The following is an 18,870-nucleotide window of genomic DNA, read 5'->3' as shown; positions in this document are numbered from 1 at the left end:
AAAGAAGTCTCAATTGAACTAAAGGCACTAGAAGATGGATGATAATATTTAAGTGGACAGGAAAAATAAACTCAAATTATTTGCTCATTTAGAGTCACGAGATTGCTCAGCTCCTGGAACTGGTATAGATCTGAGAAAATATTTAAAAAGTAAATACATAGTGCAAGAAAAAATGTCATATATATAATTTAGGACCCTTTTGGATAGGTTTATACATCTTAAATTCAGGTGGATTTTTTTATATATACATATAAACAAACACTCTTCTCTCTCTGAAAAAAAGCATCAGTTTTCAGTTTTCTTCCTGAACTGGGACCATTTAAACATGCTGGAACATGTGTGTACCCATAATATCAACAAATCTATTGGTGTGAATCAACTGAAATGCCAGATTACATCCTTAAAGGAGCATTCTTCTGATACCTGCTGTTAGGGAAGTGACTGCGCCTGACGTTCTGGAGCTATATGGAAAGATTACACTATCTAAGGAATAACAACCCAACCAGAAAACTTAGTAGTGTGTCTCTGCTCCTTCCATGGTCAAGCACAGGATGGGATTTCTTCGAATGAAAATATTTTTGCCTCAGGCTCCCATTAATTCTAAATGTGAGAGGGTGTCAGATAAGACACGCGTTTCTCTCAAAAGAATCTGCATTTAAGTAACAAATGGAACCCACTCCCTGTTATGAGGTATAGCCTCATGTTGCTCCGAGGGTTTTGAAAATGCCTCAGCGTTAGGAAAATGCACCAATAAGCCCACCGGGAAATGCCAGAATTACAGAATCGTCAGGGTTGAAAGGGACCACTGGAGACCATCCAGTCCACCGCCCCTGCCAAGGTGGGTAACCTGGAATAGGTAACACGGTTCGCGTCCAGGTGGGTTTGGAATGTCTCCATGATTCCTTTTCGCCAGGATACTTCCTCTAGGCAATCCAACTCACAAACTAGAACAGCAGCGACGTGCTATTACTGAAATTATCAGTAATAACTCCCTCAGCGGCATTTTAGCAGATGCTCGAAGGGGGGTTCTTTCGCCGGCACGCAGCCCGCGATCCCCGGTGCCCAGGCTCGCTGGACTCCCTGGCGAGGCAACTGAGGGCCAGTTGCCTCCCTCCGCCTCCATCCCCGGCTCCGCAGGGCCCCGCCGGTCCGGCCCCTCCCTTCCCGAGATCCCAATCCCGGGCAGCAGCGCCGCCGCAGACCCCCGGCCCTTTCCCGCTGCCCGCCATTTGCTGCCCTCAGGCGTCCGCGCCATTTCCCCGCCTCCTGACACCGCTCCCCTCGCTGCCCTCGGGAGAGATCCCCGGCACCCGGGAGCCTCCAAACCTCGGACAGCTCCGGCCCCGGGCGGCGTCGACCAGCCCCCGCTCCCCAGTGGCATCTCCAGGCCGTCCCGGCCCCCCTCCCCACCCCGCATCCCAGGAGCTACAGCTGCTCCCCCTTCCCGGCTTCAGGAGTTTTAACTTACAGACAGGCGTAGTTCCAAGGTACAACTCCCAGGACACAGGGCTCCGGGGACCTGCAGTGCGTGCTTGTTTAGGGAGAAGAAATCTTCCAATAGTGCATAGGGAATACGGAGCTGAGAGAGGTCTGTGTGTCTATACAGACATTGGGGGCTGAGAGAGGATGGCAAGGTGGCTTTTCCAGACCTTCCACTCCCCCATCAACCTTCCCTCCTTCAGGATCAGCTGGTGCAGCAAGGAGGCACAAAGGACATCATGGATGGGAGCATTTTGGGCTTCAGTCATATGGGAAGGGAATTACAGGGAAGGGGGGGAAGGCTCTCTAGCAGAGCTACCACTTGAGGAGAGCCTTTCTCCCTGTCCCTTCGGGGGAGGAGGGGATGAGTCATAATCCCATCATACTCATTGGGAATCTAGACAGGGTACCAGTGGGCCCAACACCAGAGTACTGTTTCTCTCCTACCAAATTAATCATATAGTGCTTTTGGAAAACTCCATAAAAGAGTATGGCGTAATAAACACTTGAAGAAAAGCACCACGATCAGTGTCTACAAAGCCATAGTGTTGTCCACTCTCTTATATGGTTCCGAATCACGGGTCGTCTACCGCCACCACCTGCGACTCTTAGAGCGCTTCCATCAACGCTGTCTCCGTACAATCCTAAACATCGACTGGTCAGATTATGTGACCAATACATCTGTACTAGAGCAAGCAGCAGTCACAAGTATTGAGGCCATGCTGCTGAGAATTCAGCTGCGCTGGGCAGGGCACGTCTCAAGGATGAAGGACCACCACCTCCCTAAAATCTTGCTTTATGATGAACTTGCCACCAGCTGCCACAAGAGAGGAGCCCCGAAGAAAAGATACAAGCACTCCCTGAAACAACATCTCAGCCTTGGCCACATTGATCATCATAACTGGTCTACTCTGGCCGCAAACCGGGAGGCCTGGAGACACACCATCTATAACGATGCCGTTTCCTTTGAGAACGCAGGCAGGATTACTCTTGAGGAGAAAAGACAATGCAGAAAGAATCATATCCTGCTGAATACACCACCTAAGGAGTCTTTCTGCTGTGCCTCTTGCAATCGGATATGTTTATCTCGTATTGGCCTCTTAAGTCACCAGCGTGCTTGTAACAAACGTGGATAGTGCCTTCCTAAATCTTTGTTCACGAAGCCTGGCCATGATGATGATGACCAAATTAATGAACTGTTGTTGGAAAGGGGAGATCAAACTGAACGAAGAAATGGCCCAACTGTGCTTACCAAACCACTGGCCTTGTTACCAATACCCAGAAACTGCTCAGTTGATATTGGACTTTAATTACCTAAAAGTAGGTTTCACTGGTCAGGCACACAGATCCCTCCTTTAATTCCACAGAGACTGACTTTGTCAATATGCACAAATACCCCCACAATTTCAGCGTTATGCAGCTAAGCAAGGAGGCCTGTCCCCTCCATGTTATCAAAAGACAAGCTGCTTATCAGAAGCCAGGTATAAATATAATAACTGATTTTATTTTCATGATTAACACTGGGCCACATTCTTCCCTCTGCACAGAATCTCATCACAAATTACTTGCATCTCAGAAAACACAAAACATAATAAAAAAAGAATGCAAGTTACATTAATCAAATTGCTTGAAAGTTTAATTGAGATCCATGTTTGTTTTGCAACAGTTTCTCAAAAGCTACAATGAAACATATTCTTGAATGAGACTAAATAAATGCACAAATCCCAGGAAATAGTTCTGCATTTGAACATGGAATACAAAAGCCTGATTTTAGCTAAGACCTACAAGATTACCAAGAGCATTAGGGAATGTCCTTGCAAAAATTCCTCCATTTAAGGCTTTGAAAATAGTTTTTCAGAAATGTGGAGCACCTCTAACCTCCAGCAGTAATTAAGAATTAGTAGTTCTTAGCATCCTTGAGCATAGAGATAGACAAGTATTTTCTAAACAAATCTAACTTTACAGTAAAGAGATAATAATCATATTAAAAATGAGATTGATTCTTAACACTGGAAGCTGGCACTGTAATTGCCACTCAGTTGTTCCTAATGGATAAAACAAGTAATGCAACATTTAATGGTTGGTATTGTTTTATTGTCTAATATTGATTAAACTATTTACATTTCTACTTTTCAATCCACAGTTTAGCACTCATACCTATGGCTTTTACTTTTATGTTTAGCATATCTTTGTGTCAAGTGTCAGAATTTCTTTTCAAAAAAACCAAGAACCTGATATCATATAGACAAATCTCTATATTTATGTTTAAACATATTCATTTTCAAAAATGATTATTTATAAAAGAAGAGTCTGCTAGTAGCTTTTTTCCAATTTGTGTTTGCCACAAGTTTTTTCTATTTTTAAGTGTCCCTTTTAGAGTGTCCTGCTGCCTCCATGTGGAATCTGTTCCCTCCCTCAGCCCCCCACCTCTAAATTTAATGCAAAAAGAAAACCAGTAGCTGACAATTTTAAGCAAAAATATAAAGCACTATAACATTACCTACATTGCCTTTTACAGAACTAAATTCTCAAAAACTCTAGAAACTTTTGGGAAGTTTAACTAGTCAGTGCCGAAAAGGCACGGGATTTCTGTGCTCAGACACCTCCAGCAACAATGCTAATTTTAGCCCAGCCTGAAAGATCCGAAAATTCACAGGTACGTAATTGCCACTTACAATAGAAACCCTCAGATTTTAGTGATTCTCCTGCCACAGACACCCTGCAATACTATACAAGAGTTTGCTTCTACTGCAAGAGGAAAAGAGGTGAAATTACTCTTACATATACCCAGGAATGGTGTAACAATGATACAAGCTATTAATTGCTAAAAACCTCACCAAGGTGTCCATGTCTGTGGTAGCTTCTGTTCCATGGCATTAAATGAATGGGAAAGTTATTTTTCACATATGAGAGAAGTTTAATTGTACATGAATAAAGCTAATTTTGGTCCACTGGTCCAGCTTCCTATGGACAGCATATTGGAAAGGTGACCACTGACAGTTCAAAAACCAATGTAAAAGTTAACAAAAATAATTTGGTATTTCATTCCTAAACCTGCAGTGCCATTATTTGTCCTAGTCATCCACGTTTTCATTCTGCATGTCCACTAATTGTTGTGTTTTTAAGTCTTCAGCTTGTTCATGATGTTCCTTATCCACATCATCTATTTGTTTAGGTTCCTTTTCTTCTGCTTCTCCTTGATCAACACTTTGATATTCTACTTGTTCAAGGTGTGTTCCATCTATAAGTTCTGCCTGTACCTCTTCCATCTGTATTTGATTTACATGCTCAACATGTAACTGCTCCACATGAACTTCAGCACCTTGTTCAGTCTGAATGTGTTCAACTTCCAAGTAACTAATTTGCACCTGTTCTTGCAGTTCCTCCATCTGTGTGCCTTTGACCTGATTGTCCTGTATGAGATCCTGGTGCATCTGTTCCACAGTTACCTGTGCAGGATCCACCTGTACCTGAATTACTGGTAGGACATGGACTTGCTCAACTTGCTCTATTATTGTCATTGATGTTACTGGTTCAGCTTCCATAGCTTCCACTGGAAGAACCTCTTCTGTCACCAGTAGTTCTGAAATATTGTGCATTTCTTTGAGATGCCTTCTCAGCTCACTGCCTTGCATAAACCACAAATCACACAAGGTACAGTGGTTGGGTTTGTCACCAGTGTGTATTACCAAGTGATCTTTGAACTGATCCCAGCTGTTAAAAACGCTGTTACAAACCTGAAACAAAAGATACAGGATGTTAAACAGTGCCAACAGAAATATGACAAAGTATGGTGCCTCTCTGAGATCATGGCTTCACATAGTGTGGCTTCTTCCTACTTGGATTCAAAAAACATAGACATTAAATGTAAAAGCTGAGAAGCAAGCTTCAGACAAACAGAAGACTTAGTATTTATTTATTCATTTTTTAAGAACAGTGAGCTACTTTGAGTTGTGCCTGCATAGGACACTGACAAAATTTGTCAGTCAGTAGAGCATTTGAAGAAAAAAAGTGAAAAATTAAAGAAAAATTTATCCAAGACCTGCTGCAACTTCTTCAGGCTGAAGAAGTACTAAGCCACAGTCACAACATCTGGGAGAGGATGAGGAAATACAGAAAGACAAAGCTATGACATGAAGTAATTAGACCGAAGGATCACCAGTTGTAAGACGCTGGATTAGTGTATTAATTATTGGCTCGGACCAACTCAAGTGTGTGGGGGGGGGGGGGTGGGAGGGAAGGGACAGGTCAAATGTCATGGAGGTGAGGTGATGTCATATCCCACACCCTTGGAGCCTCCTGGGGCAGCCCCAGAACAGCTGTCAGTCCCTGGACAGGGAGAGCACTCCCCCCCCACCTGGTGGTGTGAGATTGTCACAGCAGTGGGGCAGCAAATCAGCAAATAAAAATGCTACAACCAACTTCAGCTCTTTTATTTTCTAGCTCTTCAGAATTGCTTTTAAAAGTGAATTAAAATTTATCTGAACAGCTTTTCAAATGACAGTTACATACCGTGACCAAGTACCCTAACAACCTCTACAGCATTTATTTTGCTTAAAAGACATTACAGATTGCCAGTGATGCATTTGAATTTTCTGGATTTTTAGCTTTTTGTAGATTTTAAAGTAGCTATGTAGTAAATATACATTTTTAATATAATTGTATAGTCTCTCACACTTTAGTAGTTTACACTCACTAAACCCTATTTCCCCATTTCATATCAAATTTTCTAAATTCTTTAGGCTTGTTTAGGTTCCTTTCAAGGTAGAATTGTAGAAAACATCTTCTGTTTAACAATATTTGCATCCCACGCCTGAACAACAACATACCATCATAGTCTGGAACGTTGGAGAAGCTCCAAAGACAATATGTGCCATGAAGAAGAGGAAGACGAGGAAGAAAGGGGTCTCAGGACCTCAATTTCTGGAGAGGCATGCTGGGGGCAGATTTGGGGAGGAACTGGGGGGCAGATAGTTCTGGGATTGGATGGACAATACTATAAAATTGTAGAACCACTGGACATGGTGTGCATGCATCTTTTCTGTACTCCCATGGTCAGAGGGCCTTCATTAAAGACCCGTTCTATTATCTTATCCCTATTAAATTTGCCTGGAGTTTTTTGGCTCCTGATCTTTAGGCAACACCAGCATAAGTATGTGTGGTATCAAAGAGAATAATAATAAAATAAAAAATAAAATATTATTTTGTATTTTGAACTTTAGTGAAGTGTTGTCAGAAGTGGGAAGGGCCTAGGTCAGTGCATCGAGAACCTTGAAAAGGAAGCAGAAAGACCAGTAAAAGGCAGCCTTCCCGTAAGAATCTAATTATAAGTATTATTAGGCTCCACATCAGTAATTCTACATTTTAAATGGAGCTACTTAGACATAAGAATTTACCTGCATATTGTGTTTGAATGTGATCTTTATTTTACTGAAGTAGCTCTTGGAGACATAAGGCCACTCTCCTTGCCTTTCTTGTTCAGTTCCCCCACTCCCTCGAAGGAGGGAGGTATCTAGCCTGGGACTCTGCTACTTCCATTACCCACCTGACATTCGTAGAGCTTCTTTCTTCCCTTTTTGGCTCCAGCTCCAGACTGACAGGCTGTCAGGTGGCATTTGAGTGTGCTATTCCTAGCAAAACGTTCATGGCAGTTTGGACATTCAAATGGTTTTTCACCTGTTAAAACAGACACAGGATTTGTAAATGTATAAAACCACCCAGTCTTCTGTCAGGTCTCTCTTCTTTCCCTTTCTTCCTCTTGTCTAGGCTGATAAATACACTGTAAAGATGTGGCCAGCTGGATTATTCTAGAGAAGAAGAGATGGATATGCCATGTAAAAGGGCAAAAAACCAGATGTGGAGTCATAACTCTCATTTAGAAGAAAACCAAAGTAACAATTACCAGTACCATTTAAGGTACATTTGCTTTTGTGAAAATAAATTTAGTGGAAATTAGATTACTATTCCAATGAAGTATCTTAGAGAAATAGCAGCTTTTTCTCACTTGTCATCTGATAATTGTTATAATTAAAATATCAACATTAGTAAATATACAAAGTGACACATTAAAGAAGTATTTAAATAATATAAACTTTTATTTTTAACAACAGTAACAGTTTATGCTTGAGAGCTTAAACTGAGCTCCAGAAAACTAAGGTGGCACATGATGAATGATAATGAAATAACAATCCACTAGTGTTAAAACGAACAAACCCCCCCCTCCTCTCCCAAAATACAGTGAAAAGCAAACACAGAAGGACATAAGTGGGCACAAGCAAGATAAAATTCCTTTCAGTTTGGCCACTTCTTTTTAATGATGGTATCAAACACAGAAGCCAGCTAAGGACAACAACAGAGGAGGCTGAAAACCGATCTTTTTATCATCTAAAGCAGTGTACTATTATCAAGTAGTAATGAACAAAAGGTCTCTCTTTACTAATTCCACCATGCACAAACACACTGAAATTCAAGCAAATTAAATTACAAGAAAACTGGAAGAGTGTGTTTCTTCTGAAAGTCTGATAATTAACCTGGGGAGGTACAACATCACTACTGAAACAAACTGCTCAATGAACTCCAAAAGAGCCATTTCAGTGAATACCATAAGAATCTATCTGAGTTAGTTTAAAAGCCTGCATTTTCAGGAATGCAATAGTTACCGGATATTGAGGTGGAAAGCCAATAAACCCACATCTTCAAAAATATTCAAAAGCTCCTAATTATCTTTTCAAAAGAAATCCACAATTCTCACTTAAAACACCTGAAAGCTAGACAAAGATGCTTAAATGACAGAAACATTGCCCTCAATGGTTACAAAAGGCTACATTTTTGGAGACTGTTGTAAAAGTAATGCAGAGGATGCTGAACTGCCTTCAGTTTTGCAGGTCAAAAATCATGGGTTTTGACCAAACAACTCATCAGGTTGGAATTAGATGATCAAGGTCTCTACTAACTACAATACTACAGAGCAGGGGGATACCTGCGTGGATGAACAAGGAGCTTCTGCAAAAACTGAAACACAAAAAGGAAGCCTAGAGTAGTGGAAGCAAGGACAGGTAGCCTGGGAAGAATACAGAGATTGTCTGAACAGAGAGGGAGCTGGTGGAGGAAGCCACTATCCATAAATTTTGAAAAGGTGTGACAACGACATGGAGTGATACAACAAAGGGGAATGGCCTTCACCTGAAAGATGGTAGTTTAGATAAGATGCTAGGAAGAAATTCTTTACTCAGAAGGTGATGAAGCACTCCAGAGAAGTTGCGGATGCCCCATCCCTGGAAGTGTTCAAGGCCAGGTTGGATGGGGCTCTGAGCAACCTGGTGTAGTGGAAGGTTCCCTACCCATGGCCCCAGGGGTGTAACCAGATGATATTTAAGGTCCCTTCCAACCTAAGCCTTTCTATGATTCTATTTCTGCTGCAGTTACTATTTTAATTCAATTTCTGGCATAGTGACTGATCAACAGTAGGATCAAACACTTTTTAGTTCATTTTGTCCCAGGCCTTTCAGTTTCATTTGAGCATTCAACCAGTGCTATGCAGAATTTGGAATTTAGAAAGCCTGTTACTGAATGGGAGTTTTTCCACTGACCTTAGGAGTTAAATGGTGATATCTGTTTTGATTTTGAGCTTAAGGCTTTTGAAAATGCTAAACTGGAATTAATTAGATTCCGTGTTATACTTATTAGATCAATATATAAAGTATTCTATACCTTCTGTGATATGCTAACTTCCTTTGAACCAAAAATACTTTTTTGCAAGAGCAAGGAACATATTACATACTTTGGGTTAATCTGGTTATCTGCCACAAACTTTTTTCTGAAAAGATTTTTGTTAAGTAGCTTGTATTTGGATTGCTCATAATGGAGAAACACTCCCTGCTTCGTAGGGGATAAGGATTTGCCAAAATCTATTTATAAACTGAACTTTTAAGAGGCTATTTGGAATAGACTGGACACTGCTATATATTCAATACTCAGCAGTCCCATACACAGATACATTTTAATTAAATTAAGCCATTCTAATTAAAAGGCTTTAACAGTAAGAAGCTGAAACAGAAATGGAGCTACTACCCTCCATTAAATTTTTTCTGATGACTCATGACTGACATATTAAACAAAAACATCTGGAAGATCAAGACCACATATATATTACATTCAGAGTTATCTGTGTCATGCTTGGTATCTGTTCAGACAGCAGACTTTTCAGTGAGATGAAGTAATGTCCCATACTATAAGGAAGAAATAAGGAGCACAAGTCACTTTGTACTCCAAAAATGCTATCTAGATTTCAAAGAGGCAAATTTCACAATCGAAAAGTGTACTACAGTGACTAGAAATGCTCTGCTGTTCTTAGTAGTGTTGCTTAATTAACAAAGAAAATTCAAATCACAGATGAGGTGCCAAGAGCAAGGATAAAACTTTCCAAACAAGATGGTACAAGAGAGAACTTTTTGAGGGTATTTTATGTCTAATGCATTAATAGGCATTTGCTAAGAAGTTCTATTAGATAAAGAAATGCTCTAGACTGTATTCCACCAAGAAGCTCATGATCAGATCATATTTCAACAGAAACTTTTATCAGAAAATTTTGAAAATAAAAGTAGCTCGGTTTGGTACTTTTGAAGAAAGGAACATGCCTTAAGAAGGTATTTTGAAAAAAAATCTTTAAGATTTAGTAGACTTGACAGAGAAGCTTCATTAGTGCCTTCTGGTTTTAGGTGCATATTTTTAATCAACTCAATCCCTCAAAAGTTTACATCAATGTAAAACAAAAAAACAAACAAAAAGACACACCAGCATTTTAGCTGTAACTAGAAACCAAGTATTTCTAGCACTCACGACTCATGTGTTTTCTTCAGCATATTCTCTATTTCCCCAAAACATGCAAAGCCCCAAAATGTGAGAACAAAGGACTGTAGCAGTGCTCTTACCTGTGTGCTTCCGCAGGTGCTCTTTAAAATGTCCAAAGTGGTCAAACTGCTTATCACAGTACTGGCATACATGTATTTTCTTGCCAGGTCTTTGCTTCTTGCTGACACCACCTTCATCAAGGTGGTAACAGGTGAGGTGCTGTTTCAAAGCACTCTCTCGTAGGTATCTTTTATTGCATATATCACACTTGTAATTCTCAGTAGAGTGTGTTTTCATGTGTTCCTTAAAATGGTAAAACAATTTAAATGAACGGTTACATTTCTCACAGTGGAATAAATTGTTCACGTGTGACAGCTGAAGTTCCACAATTTCAATACCTTCTACCTGTTTGCACGAGGGATCAGTTGCATTATCACCTTCTTCTTGGATCTGGCATTTTCTCTCTCCCTGACGATACTTGCTGGTGATATCTGCCAAAAGAGCCAAAGCAGATTCATCTGATGTACCTGTTGTCTGTATGTACTTTATGGATTGCTCTGCAGAAGCTACTTCTTCAAGTGTTTCAATGCTGTCGTCTTCCACTTTCATCGTCCCTTCTGCAATCTCAACCTCAATTTCAACAGGCTCTGATTCTGCAGATGGCAGTGTTTCTGTGATAACATTAGAGGTTTCAGCAATCTTCCTCTTTTTTGGTTTATTTTTACCTTGCGCTTCATTTGATTCTAAGAGTGATGAATTTTCTTTGTTCCTGAAAATCATTTGCATAAACATCGTTAAGATCCATAAGCACTGACATAGGAACTCCTGCCTAGTAATGAGCTTCTGCATCCAACACTCTCTCGCCATTTCTCAAAGCTGAGTGATGAATGACCACTTAATCTGTGTGCATGTCAGAAGCTAATTTGTCCTTGATCTACACTCCTTAGTGTAGTAAAATAGCATAGTTAAAACTGCTAAGGTGCTGCTCAAATGACACAAAGCACCTATCAAGAAGAAAGGCCAGTTAACCTAAGACATAGGCTTATCTAAAAAAATTGTGAAGTTCTGTACTTGGAAAGAAAAATTGCCCAAAAGAAAGAGTACTTTGGCCTGCCTACTCAGAAATATGATTCAAGTCCCTCCTATGCTCTTCAATTCTTAAGCTCTGAGTGTGTGCAGCTTCCCACAGTGCTAAGAGCTTGTTAGAAAACACTATAGCTGTGACTTCACACAGTGGTTATCATAGCATCTTATACTTCAGGAAGGCACACAGCTAACAGCTGAGGTAAAAGCCAGCAGGATGTGGAAAGAGTATTCTAGTTTAATTTTCTGGGCTTGAACACAACCCTCAGTTCTGTTGCTATTTTCCCTGCATAACACACACTCAACTCCCCTTCCTACAAAATGTCAGAGATTGCATGTCATCTCAAACATAGACAGAACTGAGCAGGTCAATGCTTTCAAGTCATTCACAGCACTTCTGTGCTGCAGGTTTTGTTACTGATTATCAGTTTTGAAAACGAGTGGGTATCTCCCCCTCAAACAGACTAACTGGGGTAAGCCATGCTTTTACCCTCCTTTGCAGCAGGATGAATCCTTTCACGTAATGTACTCCCTATCATTTCCACGTTTTCTAGTAATAGGAGACAAGACTTGGCCCAATATCTCCAAGTCATATGTCAGACATATGTGACTAATGATGTAATGCAGGACACAGCTTATCAAATTGCACCTTACTCTAGTCATACACACAGGGAAACAGAGCAGCTAAACTCAGTTTCATCTAGCCTGGACTTCTGATGTCTACAAGATGATAGTTACATTGCACATTACTGTAAGGAGCTCTGGGATCACGTACCAAAAACCAGTAGTGTAGCATGCAGAAGGAATGAGAACGTGAGAGCACTTTGTGGAAGTGAAAGGGAAGAAAGGGGATGAAAAACAGCATGATGGGACTGGCACCCATTTTTCCTCAAGCTTGGCAATGGAGTACAGTTCCCGGTAGAGGATAAAAGCTGCCACAGCAACATTTGATTAAATATTGAACCCAGATAAAACTGACTACCACAGTTAAATTCATTCAAGAAATTTGACAGGTTAGCTTTGCAGCAAGAAATTTTAAGATCAGTGCTTATTCTCTCAGAATAGCAGAAAGCTGCATGAAATACAAACACCAGCACAAACTTGTTAATGTGTTCTGATTACCTGAGGCACACTGTCACTGTGCAACCAGTTGTCAGTCAGGTGTGGGCCTTCAGGCAGCACAGAGACCTGGTATCAGTTACCACAAAGGCACAACCCTACAACTTTGGCAACATTTATGAGCCATGTCACTTGCCATTGAGCTCCAGCCCAAAGAATGTGACATTCTTTTTTTAGCCTGTATATTTCTGACATGTACGCCATAGCAGAAGAGTTATGGTGCTACAGATGCTAAGGAGGTTCCAGCATAAGGAACAGCACTGCAAAATACTGGCAGCCAGCTCTTACAGAAGGATTCTTAAGACTCTATATTTTAAGTGGTGGGAACAAAAAGAGGCTGATGTGCTTACCTAATTTCAAGTGCTTTGATTGCTTCTAGCATCTGTAGATACTCAGCTGCTTTCCAAACATCATTTGCTTCTTCCTCACCTTGGACCATTAGTTTTGCTGTGTAGGTGAACTCAATTAGGTGACGAAATGCCATGTTACTTACACCTGTATACAGAAAAGAGAAACAACAGCTTCTTTTAGCAATTCCTCAGTCTCATCTACCTGATGAATCTTGCACATTTGCCTGCACACCATTGTGATCACAGTACTGTACCTGCCAGTTTCATAAAGATAACACTCTTAAAAGGCTCCACAGAACCACTGAATGGTTTGGGCTGGAGGAGACCATAAATATCATCTAGTTCCAACCTCACTTGTGTTGGAATAGAAAGTCTGCTAAAGAAACGTGAACACTATGGAGTTTTGCTGTGACAAAGATAAAAAGAAGGATGAGATGGACAAAAAGCTGTTTGAATAATATATAGATTTAAACACAAAAATACTATCTCTCTTTCAAGAGGTCTCTGAGCAGCAAGGTACTGGAGGGTGAAATACTGCTCCAGGAATTTGCTCCTTGCCTACCACACAAGTATTGCTCAATGTCTATCATGCTCTTGCATCCCAGCCAAGGCATCTGCCACTGGCCATCACTGTCAACCTTTTTCATCTGACCAGACTGGCTGTTTTCAGGGAAAAGATTTTGTCACACTGCAAGTTCTAAAAACATACAGGATCTGCCTGACCTCCACTAGCCATGTATAGGGGAAAGAAAGGAAAAAAATTAAAAAAGCACCCACATAATCTCACACTTTCCCTTCCAACAATTTAATTCAAGAGTGTTCTTTTTCTTTTTGATTTTTCTTCAGGGGAAGTTTTTTTTCCAGTGGTGATAGCTGTCTCAGAACAACTCAAGAGGTAAGATCTAGAAAGCTAATTATATGACCAATCATCTTTAAGTGTTCAAGGCCAGGTTGCATAAGGCCTTGAGCAACCTGGTCTAGTGGGAGGTATCTCTGCCCATGACAGTGAGGTTGGGACTAGATGATCTTCAAGGACCTATCTAACCCTTAACATTCTATGATTCTATGTATGTAGGCCTGTACCAAGGATGCTATATTAATTTCCAGCTTGAGCACACAACTCTGAGTGGTTTTAATTGTATAAATAAGATTACCTTCAATCTCCACCAAAGGCTCTTGAGTGAAATCTTGGAAGAATTTGTGGAAGAACTGGCTACAGGCAGCAAGAACAGCCTTATGAGCTTTGAAATGGTGACCTGCAAAGAGAGACAAAAATTTTGGTTTAGGGTAACATAACTCCCTCCAAAGTGCAGAATAAGTGTAGATGCAGAAAAAGACTAGCCAGTCTAAACAACTATTCCACTATTCCAGCAGCATACAGTCACTGTGTCTCCATAAAACATGGGATACTACTGCAGCTATCCTATCCCATCTCTTGCAGAACCCTGGTGACATCGCTTACCTTGTGATGGTAACTCAACCAGACGGAGGACTCAGTCACTCCAGTGTTTCTCTGTTCAGATATTTAAGTTATGATACCAGATACCAGAGAAGCAAGAAGTAAATCTTATTTCAAGGTGTGATTTTATTTAGACACAGTATTTGTAAAAGTTCTCTGTGTGCAAACAGTCAGCTCAAGTCAGAGAAAAATATTTTAATAATGCTTTGGAAATCTTTAGACAACACGTTAAGTATAGCACAGCAGTTTCAAAGAGGGCTTCTATCTGAAAATATTTAGCCCTTTGTTTGGAAAAGCAGAAGCAAAATTATTAATCACTGCTGGAGTCTGTTGACCCTGAGATGCTAAATGAAACTTTGCAAGTAACTCACACACGGTGCAGAACCAGCCTGTTTGCAGCCCAGTCTGACTCTGACCTGTGACAAACCCAACAGCATCCTAGCACAGCCTTTAGAATTCCCTGTATACCAGCTGGTTCCCAGGTCCATACATACCATCAACAATCAGGGTGATATCTGTAAACTGGTCCTGCTCACGTTGTTCATTCAGTCTATCCAAAATAACTTTATAGTGTTCAGGGAATTCCTGGATACATTCCATTGTTTCTTCAGCTTCCATGGCAAAAGACCTGGTCTGCAAAAAAGTACAGTGTGAGAGTAAGAATTCTGTGCCACTTGGTAAATACTGTGCACAGTCAGGTCTTTATACAGACATAAACTAACTAAAACTTTGCATGGACTATAAAACCAATAGAAACAACAAATTGTTCTGGTAACAGGTTTTTTACCTGATATGAGCTGACAGGTAGGAAATGGCACAGTTACTGATGTGGAATATTGTCTTATTTAGACACATGAAAAAACAGTCAAAGTGGATAAGCGTATTTTTTTATCCTACAGTTTCAGCAAGGATCCACCATCCTCAAAGCAAATACTGCAGGAATGCAACATCTCCATGGCTAATTATTCAACACCACAGCAGGATAATATCAGAATCTTTATAAAGTTACTTCTCACCATCCCACCACTCCACCTGGTAGAAGAACAGTTCTTAAAAATTTCATATTAAAGTCACATTTTGCTCCTTGTGAACACAAGATGTTTACTTCCTTCAAGCATCCATGTAATCGAGCAGCAATTTTCAACTTCTAAGTACAATGGAGTTGCCAGGGATTTCATTTGCTGTCACACCCAAGCTTATTCATCCCTCCTACTTACACTTCTTCCCCTGCAAGGTGAAATATTCTTTGCTAGCCTTTCTAAAGAGACACATATGCTTGTAATCTGATGGCATAGGTGGGTGTAGCAGTTCCACAGGATCTCAGACATAAAGAGGTTTAGCAAAACTCTCTGCCTGTGGATGAGATGCAGATGTTAGTCTCCTGCTTATGCAAAAGAACCTCAGGAAAGCTTCCAAGTGCTTCAATGAAAGCATTTCACAAATCACCCCCAGGCAAAATTACTTCAGATCTAAGCAGCAACACTCATCCTCAACTCTCACATTAACACGGCTTACACTTAGAATGCCGCAGAAAGGAAGAACTATGGAGCTCCTATTTTCACTACAAAACACACTCTTTCTTGCACCTCAAGAAAAACTGCCCAGAGAAGTCATTTTGCCAAGAGAACAAAATAAGTAGAGAACAAGCAACCACTTAGGGAAATCCAGCTCCACCTGCTATTGCTGCGTTGCCAACCAGGGAAATGCCCACAAAAATTGGCGTGCAACAAGCCAATAATTAAACATTCGAGAGAGACACTGATTATCTATTTCAGAGTTATGCAAGCCTGGGTTCTCGGTGGTATTCCACAAATCAAGCACACCAACTATCAAAACTTTTTACTATTTTATATTACTATTTTACTATACTACTATACACTATATTACTATGCATTTTAGCAAACAAAGGAATTAGTGTTCGGTGGCTACAAATTACATGGTTTTCTTGTTAATTAGTATTTTATCTTCTACTGGTTAATGATTCTCTTGCTTCTCAAGCTAATTAATCCACATTCTCAGTCTTTCTCCCGAGTCCCTAGGTTTCTTGGGTTGGTGGTCATGATCACTCCTTGGCAGAATTACCTTTTACCCAATAGGAGCAGATTTCAGCACAGTTGCTCGGTTGGCTTTATTAGTTTCTTCCTCACCTTGGGGGTTCTTCTCAATGTCCCTGTGGCCTGTAAATTCTCCATTCTTTGTATCCACTGTAAGTGGGCATTCTTCTTCCCAAGCTCTGTTAACCTCCCCCTAGGTCTGAAATCATTGAAGCGTGTCCAGTCCTAAACCTTAACAAGGCAGTTCTACCAACACATAATGTGTTTTTCTAATGCCTGGACATCACTTAGAACTTGCTGGCTTCTCTCTGTTTCACAGATTAAATCTCCCTTCCCGTTGATCAGGCTCGAAAATTTACAAAGATCAAACATCAAACATCCTTTCTTAAGAAATTTTTACATATTCCACTTTTTGCAATAGAAACACCTGCCAGGGTCTTCAAGGAGGCAGAGACCAGCCTACAGGGGAAGGTGAGGTGGAAGGGAGTGGATGCTGCTGTTGCAGTGACTGCATCTCATCTGTAATGATGAGTCTGAGACAGACAACCAGCAGCTCCTGCTTTCCTCCACCATCTGGTATTTCACATAAAGTCTCATGTGGGAAGTTGTGAGCCACTTACTTCACTGTTTAATTCTTTTTGCCCATTTTTCACACATCATAAAAGGGTAGATGACTTGCAGTTAAAAACATAATTCCGTAAAACAAGCAAGATTTTGATCTCCAACTCTCATGATTTCTACCTACCCAAATGCGATTTAGTTTCAAATTGTTTGTTTAGAGGGATATCCCAAAAAACCCTCCAAACCCTCAAAATTATAGAGTAACCTCACCCCAGCAAATCCAAGATATTTTAAAAAGTTTTTATCTCAGAACTCTTACGAAACACGAGTAAGGAGACATACAACTTATGTTAGCTAGTTCATTGTCATAAATTTACACAGAACTAGTAAAAAGTGAGAATTTACTGTGTATCTCAACGAAGTTACAGCATTCATTGCGTACTCTCATGTTAAAAACTCGGTCATACTGCAGAAGAAAGCCAGGCAGAACAGCACATGTTCAGTAGCACAACTGTTCTGGACAAAGAAAAGGAAGGTACAGCTGGGAAAACAGAACAGCTCAGGAAGATGGACAGAAGTAATCCAAGTTCCCTCTTATCAGCGGGCTCACAGATGAGGGATGGAAACTGGAATACTTCAGTTGTTCACCCAATTTTCTTGGAACACTCGTTCAACTACTGACCACCTTTCCAGCCTGTACTCCTTTCACGTCACATGCATACGATTTAGAGATTTTTAAAAATCCACCTTAACGGAAACATCTTATTACTACCACCCTCCTGGACTACAACGGGAACTCCTTGTATTTTAGGCACCAGACATTTTCCAGCGCACGGGTCCCACAGGGCAGCTCGGCGGGTCTGGTGCAGGCTGCCCAAACCACCGCCATCTTGGGCAAGGGGGACCTGCGGGGTGTGCAGTGAGGCAGCAGGAATCTCTCGTGCACTGAGCCGCACGTTTTTGCCCCTTGCCACCGCCCCGGCAGGCGCCACTTCCGCTCCCATTTCCATTCCCGTTCCCAATTCCGTTCCCGCTCCCCCTTCCCGCACTGCGGGGCCGAGCCGCGCCCCTCGCCACCGCCAGACTGCGTCACCGCCCCCTGCGCCCCGCCCGCAGCTCCTGCCGCCCGCGGGCTTCGGCCCGCGCGCCTCGCGGCCCCATTGGCGGGTGCCGCTGTCAGTCAGCGCGGCCCCCGCCAATCGCGAGGCGCGGACCTAGCCCGCCCCGCGCGGAGGAGCCAATGAGCGGCCGCCTAGTGCCCGGAGCGGGCGAAGGCGGAAGGCCTGGCCCGCGCCCACGGCCCGCCGGGCACGGCCGGTGCGGGCGCGGGGCGAGCGGCGCCCGCGGGCGCGGGGATCCCGCGGGGAAGTCCCAGAGGGGGAGCTCGACCGCCGCCGGCTCGAGTCGGGCGCTCAGCAGCGCCGCCGCCTCGTTAGTCCTTATTACGTCATCAAAGCGCGCATTAAATCGATCCCTTTTCAATTCCTGGCCGGGTCGCGGCCCGGCGGCGCGGTGCGTCGCAGGGTGGCGAAACGGTTCCGCCAGGGACTCACCAGGAGCAGCTCCTCGCCGCGCCGCTTCCCGCTCCGCCGCCGCCGCTTCCTGCTGCCCGGCACGCTGGAAAGGGGGCGCGCGCCGGCCAATCCCGACTCGCATTCCCGGCCTGCCCCGCGCTCACCTTACACGCGACAGGGCGCGCGCGCGGCAGGGGCGGGGCCCAGCGGCCCGGGGTATGCCGGGAGTTGTAGTCCGCGGCTGTGGCATGGGTGGGGCGGGCTAGGGGGTAGAATGTGGGACGCAGCACGGGGCAGTGTGTTATCGGGTCCAACTACCTTGCTCTAATAGGGCCATCTCAAGGCATATTGCACCGAATTGCGTCCAGACAGCTCTGGAATATCTCCAGTGTGGGAACTTC

At 42.4% G+C, this 18,870-nt stretch overlaps 2 protein-coding genes and 1 long non-coding RNA gene across 16 annotated transcripts in view; 1 reads left to right on the top strand and 2 right to left on the bottom strand.

Moving 5' to 3' along the window:
• NIM1K (NIM1 serine/threonine protein kinase) overlaps nt 1-1,843 on the bottom strand; it is a 28,199-nt gene extending 26,356 nt beyond the window's left edge. For 2 of the 5 annotated variants that reach the window (XM_032675154.1, XM_032675159.1), the window contains exon 1: nt 1,469-1,843. The gene's annotated coding sequence lies outside the window, so the exon portion shown is untranslated. The other 3 variants (XM_032675157.1, XM_032675156.1, XM_032675158.1) reach the window with 3 other exon arrangements.
• On the top strand, nt 726-6,626 carry LOC116780326. Of its 2 annotated transcripts, none has more exons than XR_004354423.1 (3): nt 726-876; nt 4,860-4,960; nt 6,222-6,626. It is a non-coding gene; the product is annotated as an uncharacterized LOC116780326 (long non-coding RNA). The 2 variants fall into 2 exon arrangements; XR_004354422.1 differs by lacking the exon at nt 726-876 and adding an exon at nt 1,077-1,487.
• On the bottom strand, nt 2,964-18,590 carry ZNF131 (zinc finger protein 131). 9 transcript variants are annotated; one of them, XM_032675146.1, is made up of 8 exons: nt 15,558-18,051; nt 14,835-14,973; nt 14,036-14,137; nt 12,882-13,026; nt 10,735-11,098; nt 10,410-10,632; nt 7,025-7,155; nt 2,964-5,216 (listed from the first exon to the last, which is right to left on the bottom strand). In XM_032675146.1, exons 1-8 carry the CDS (start codon nt 15,666-15,668, stop codon nt 4,554-4,556), a joined length of 1,878 nt encoding a protein of 625 aa, XP_032531037.1. In that variant the 5' UTR covers nt 15,669-18,051; the 3' UTR covers nt 2,964-4,553. The 9 variants fall into 9 exon arrangements, with proteins under 9 accessions (XP_032531037.1, XP_032531032.1, XP_032531033.1 ...); XM_032675141.1 differs by having other exon boundaries at nt 10,410-11,098; nt 15,558-15,693; nt 16,488-18,051; XM_032675142.1 differs by having other exon boundaries at nt 10,410-11,098; nt 15,558-15,693; nt 17,361-18,051.
• Between the last annotated feature and the right edge of the window lie 280 nt (nt 18,591-18,870).

Source organism: Chiroxiphia lanceolata, chromosome Z, assembly GCF_009829145.1.
Source record: "Chiroxiphia lanceolata isolate bChiLan1 chromosome Z, bChiLan1.pri, whole genome shotgun sequence".
Taxonomy (NCBI): domain Eukaryota; kingdom Metazoa; phylum Chordata; class Aves; order Passeriformes; family Pipridae; genus Chiroxiphia; species Chiroxiphia lanceolata.
The sequence above is the reverse complement of the archived record's forward strand: the minus strand, read 5'-3'. Positions and strand labels throughout refer to the sequence as shown.

Coding starts and splice junctions, on each gene's coding strand:
- ZNF131 (XM_032675141.1), bottom strand. CDS start 15,668: ATGTCTGAGATCCTGTGGAACTGCTACACCCACCTATGCCATCAGATT. Junction 14,138..14,834: donor TATCACCCTGATTGTTGATG/GTATGTATGGAC, acceptor CTCTCTTTGCAG/GTCACCATTTCAAAGCTCAT. Junction 13,027..14,035: donor GCCTTTGGTGGAGATTGAAG/GTAATCTTATTT, acceptor TTCTGTATACAG/GTGTAAGTAACATGGCATTT.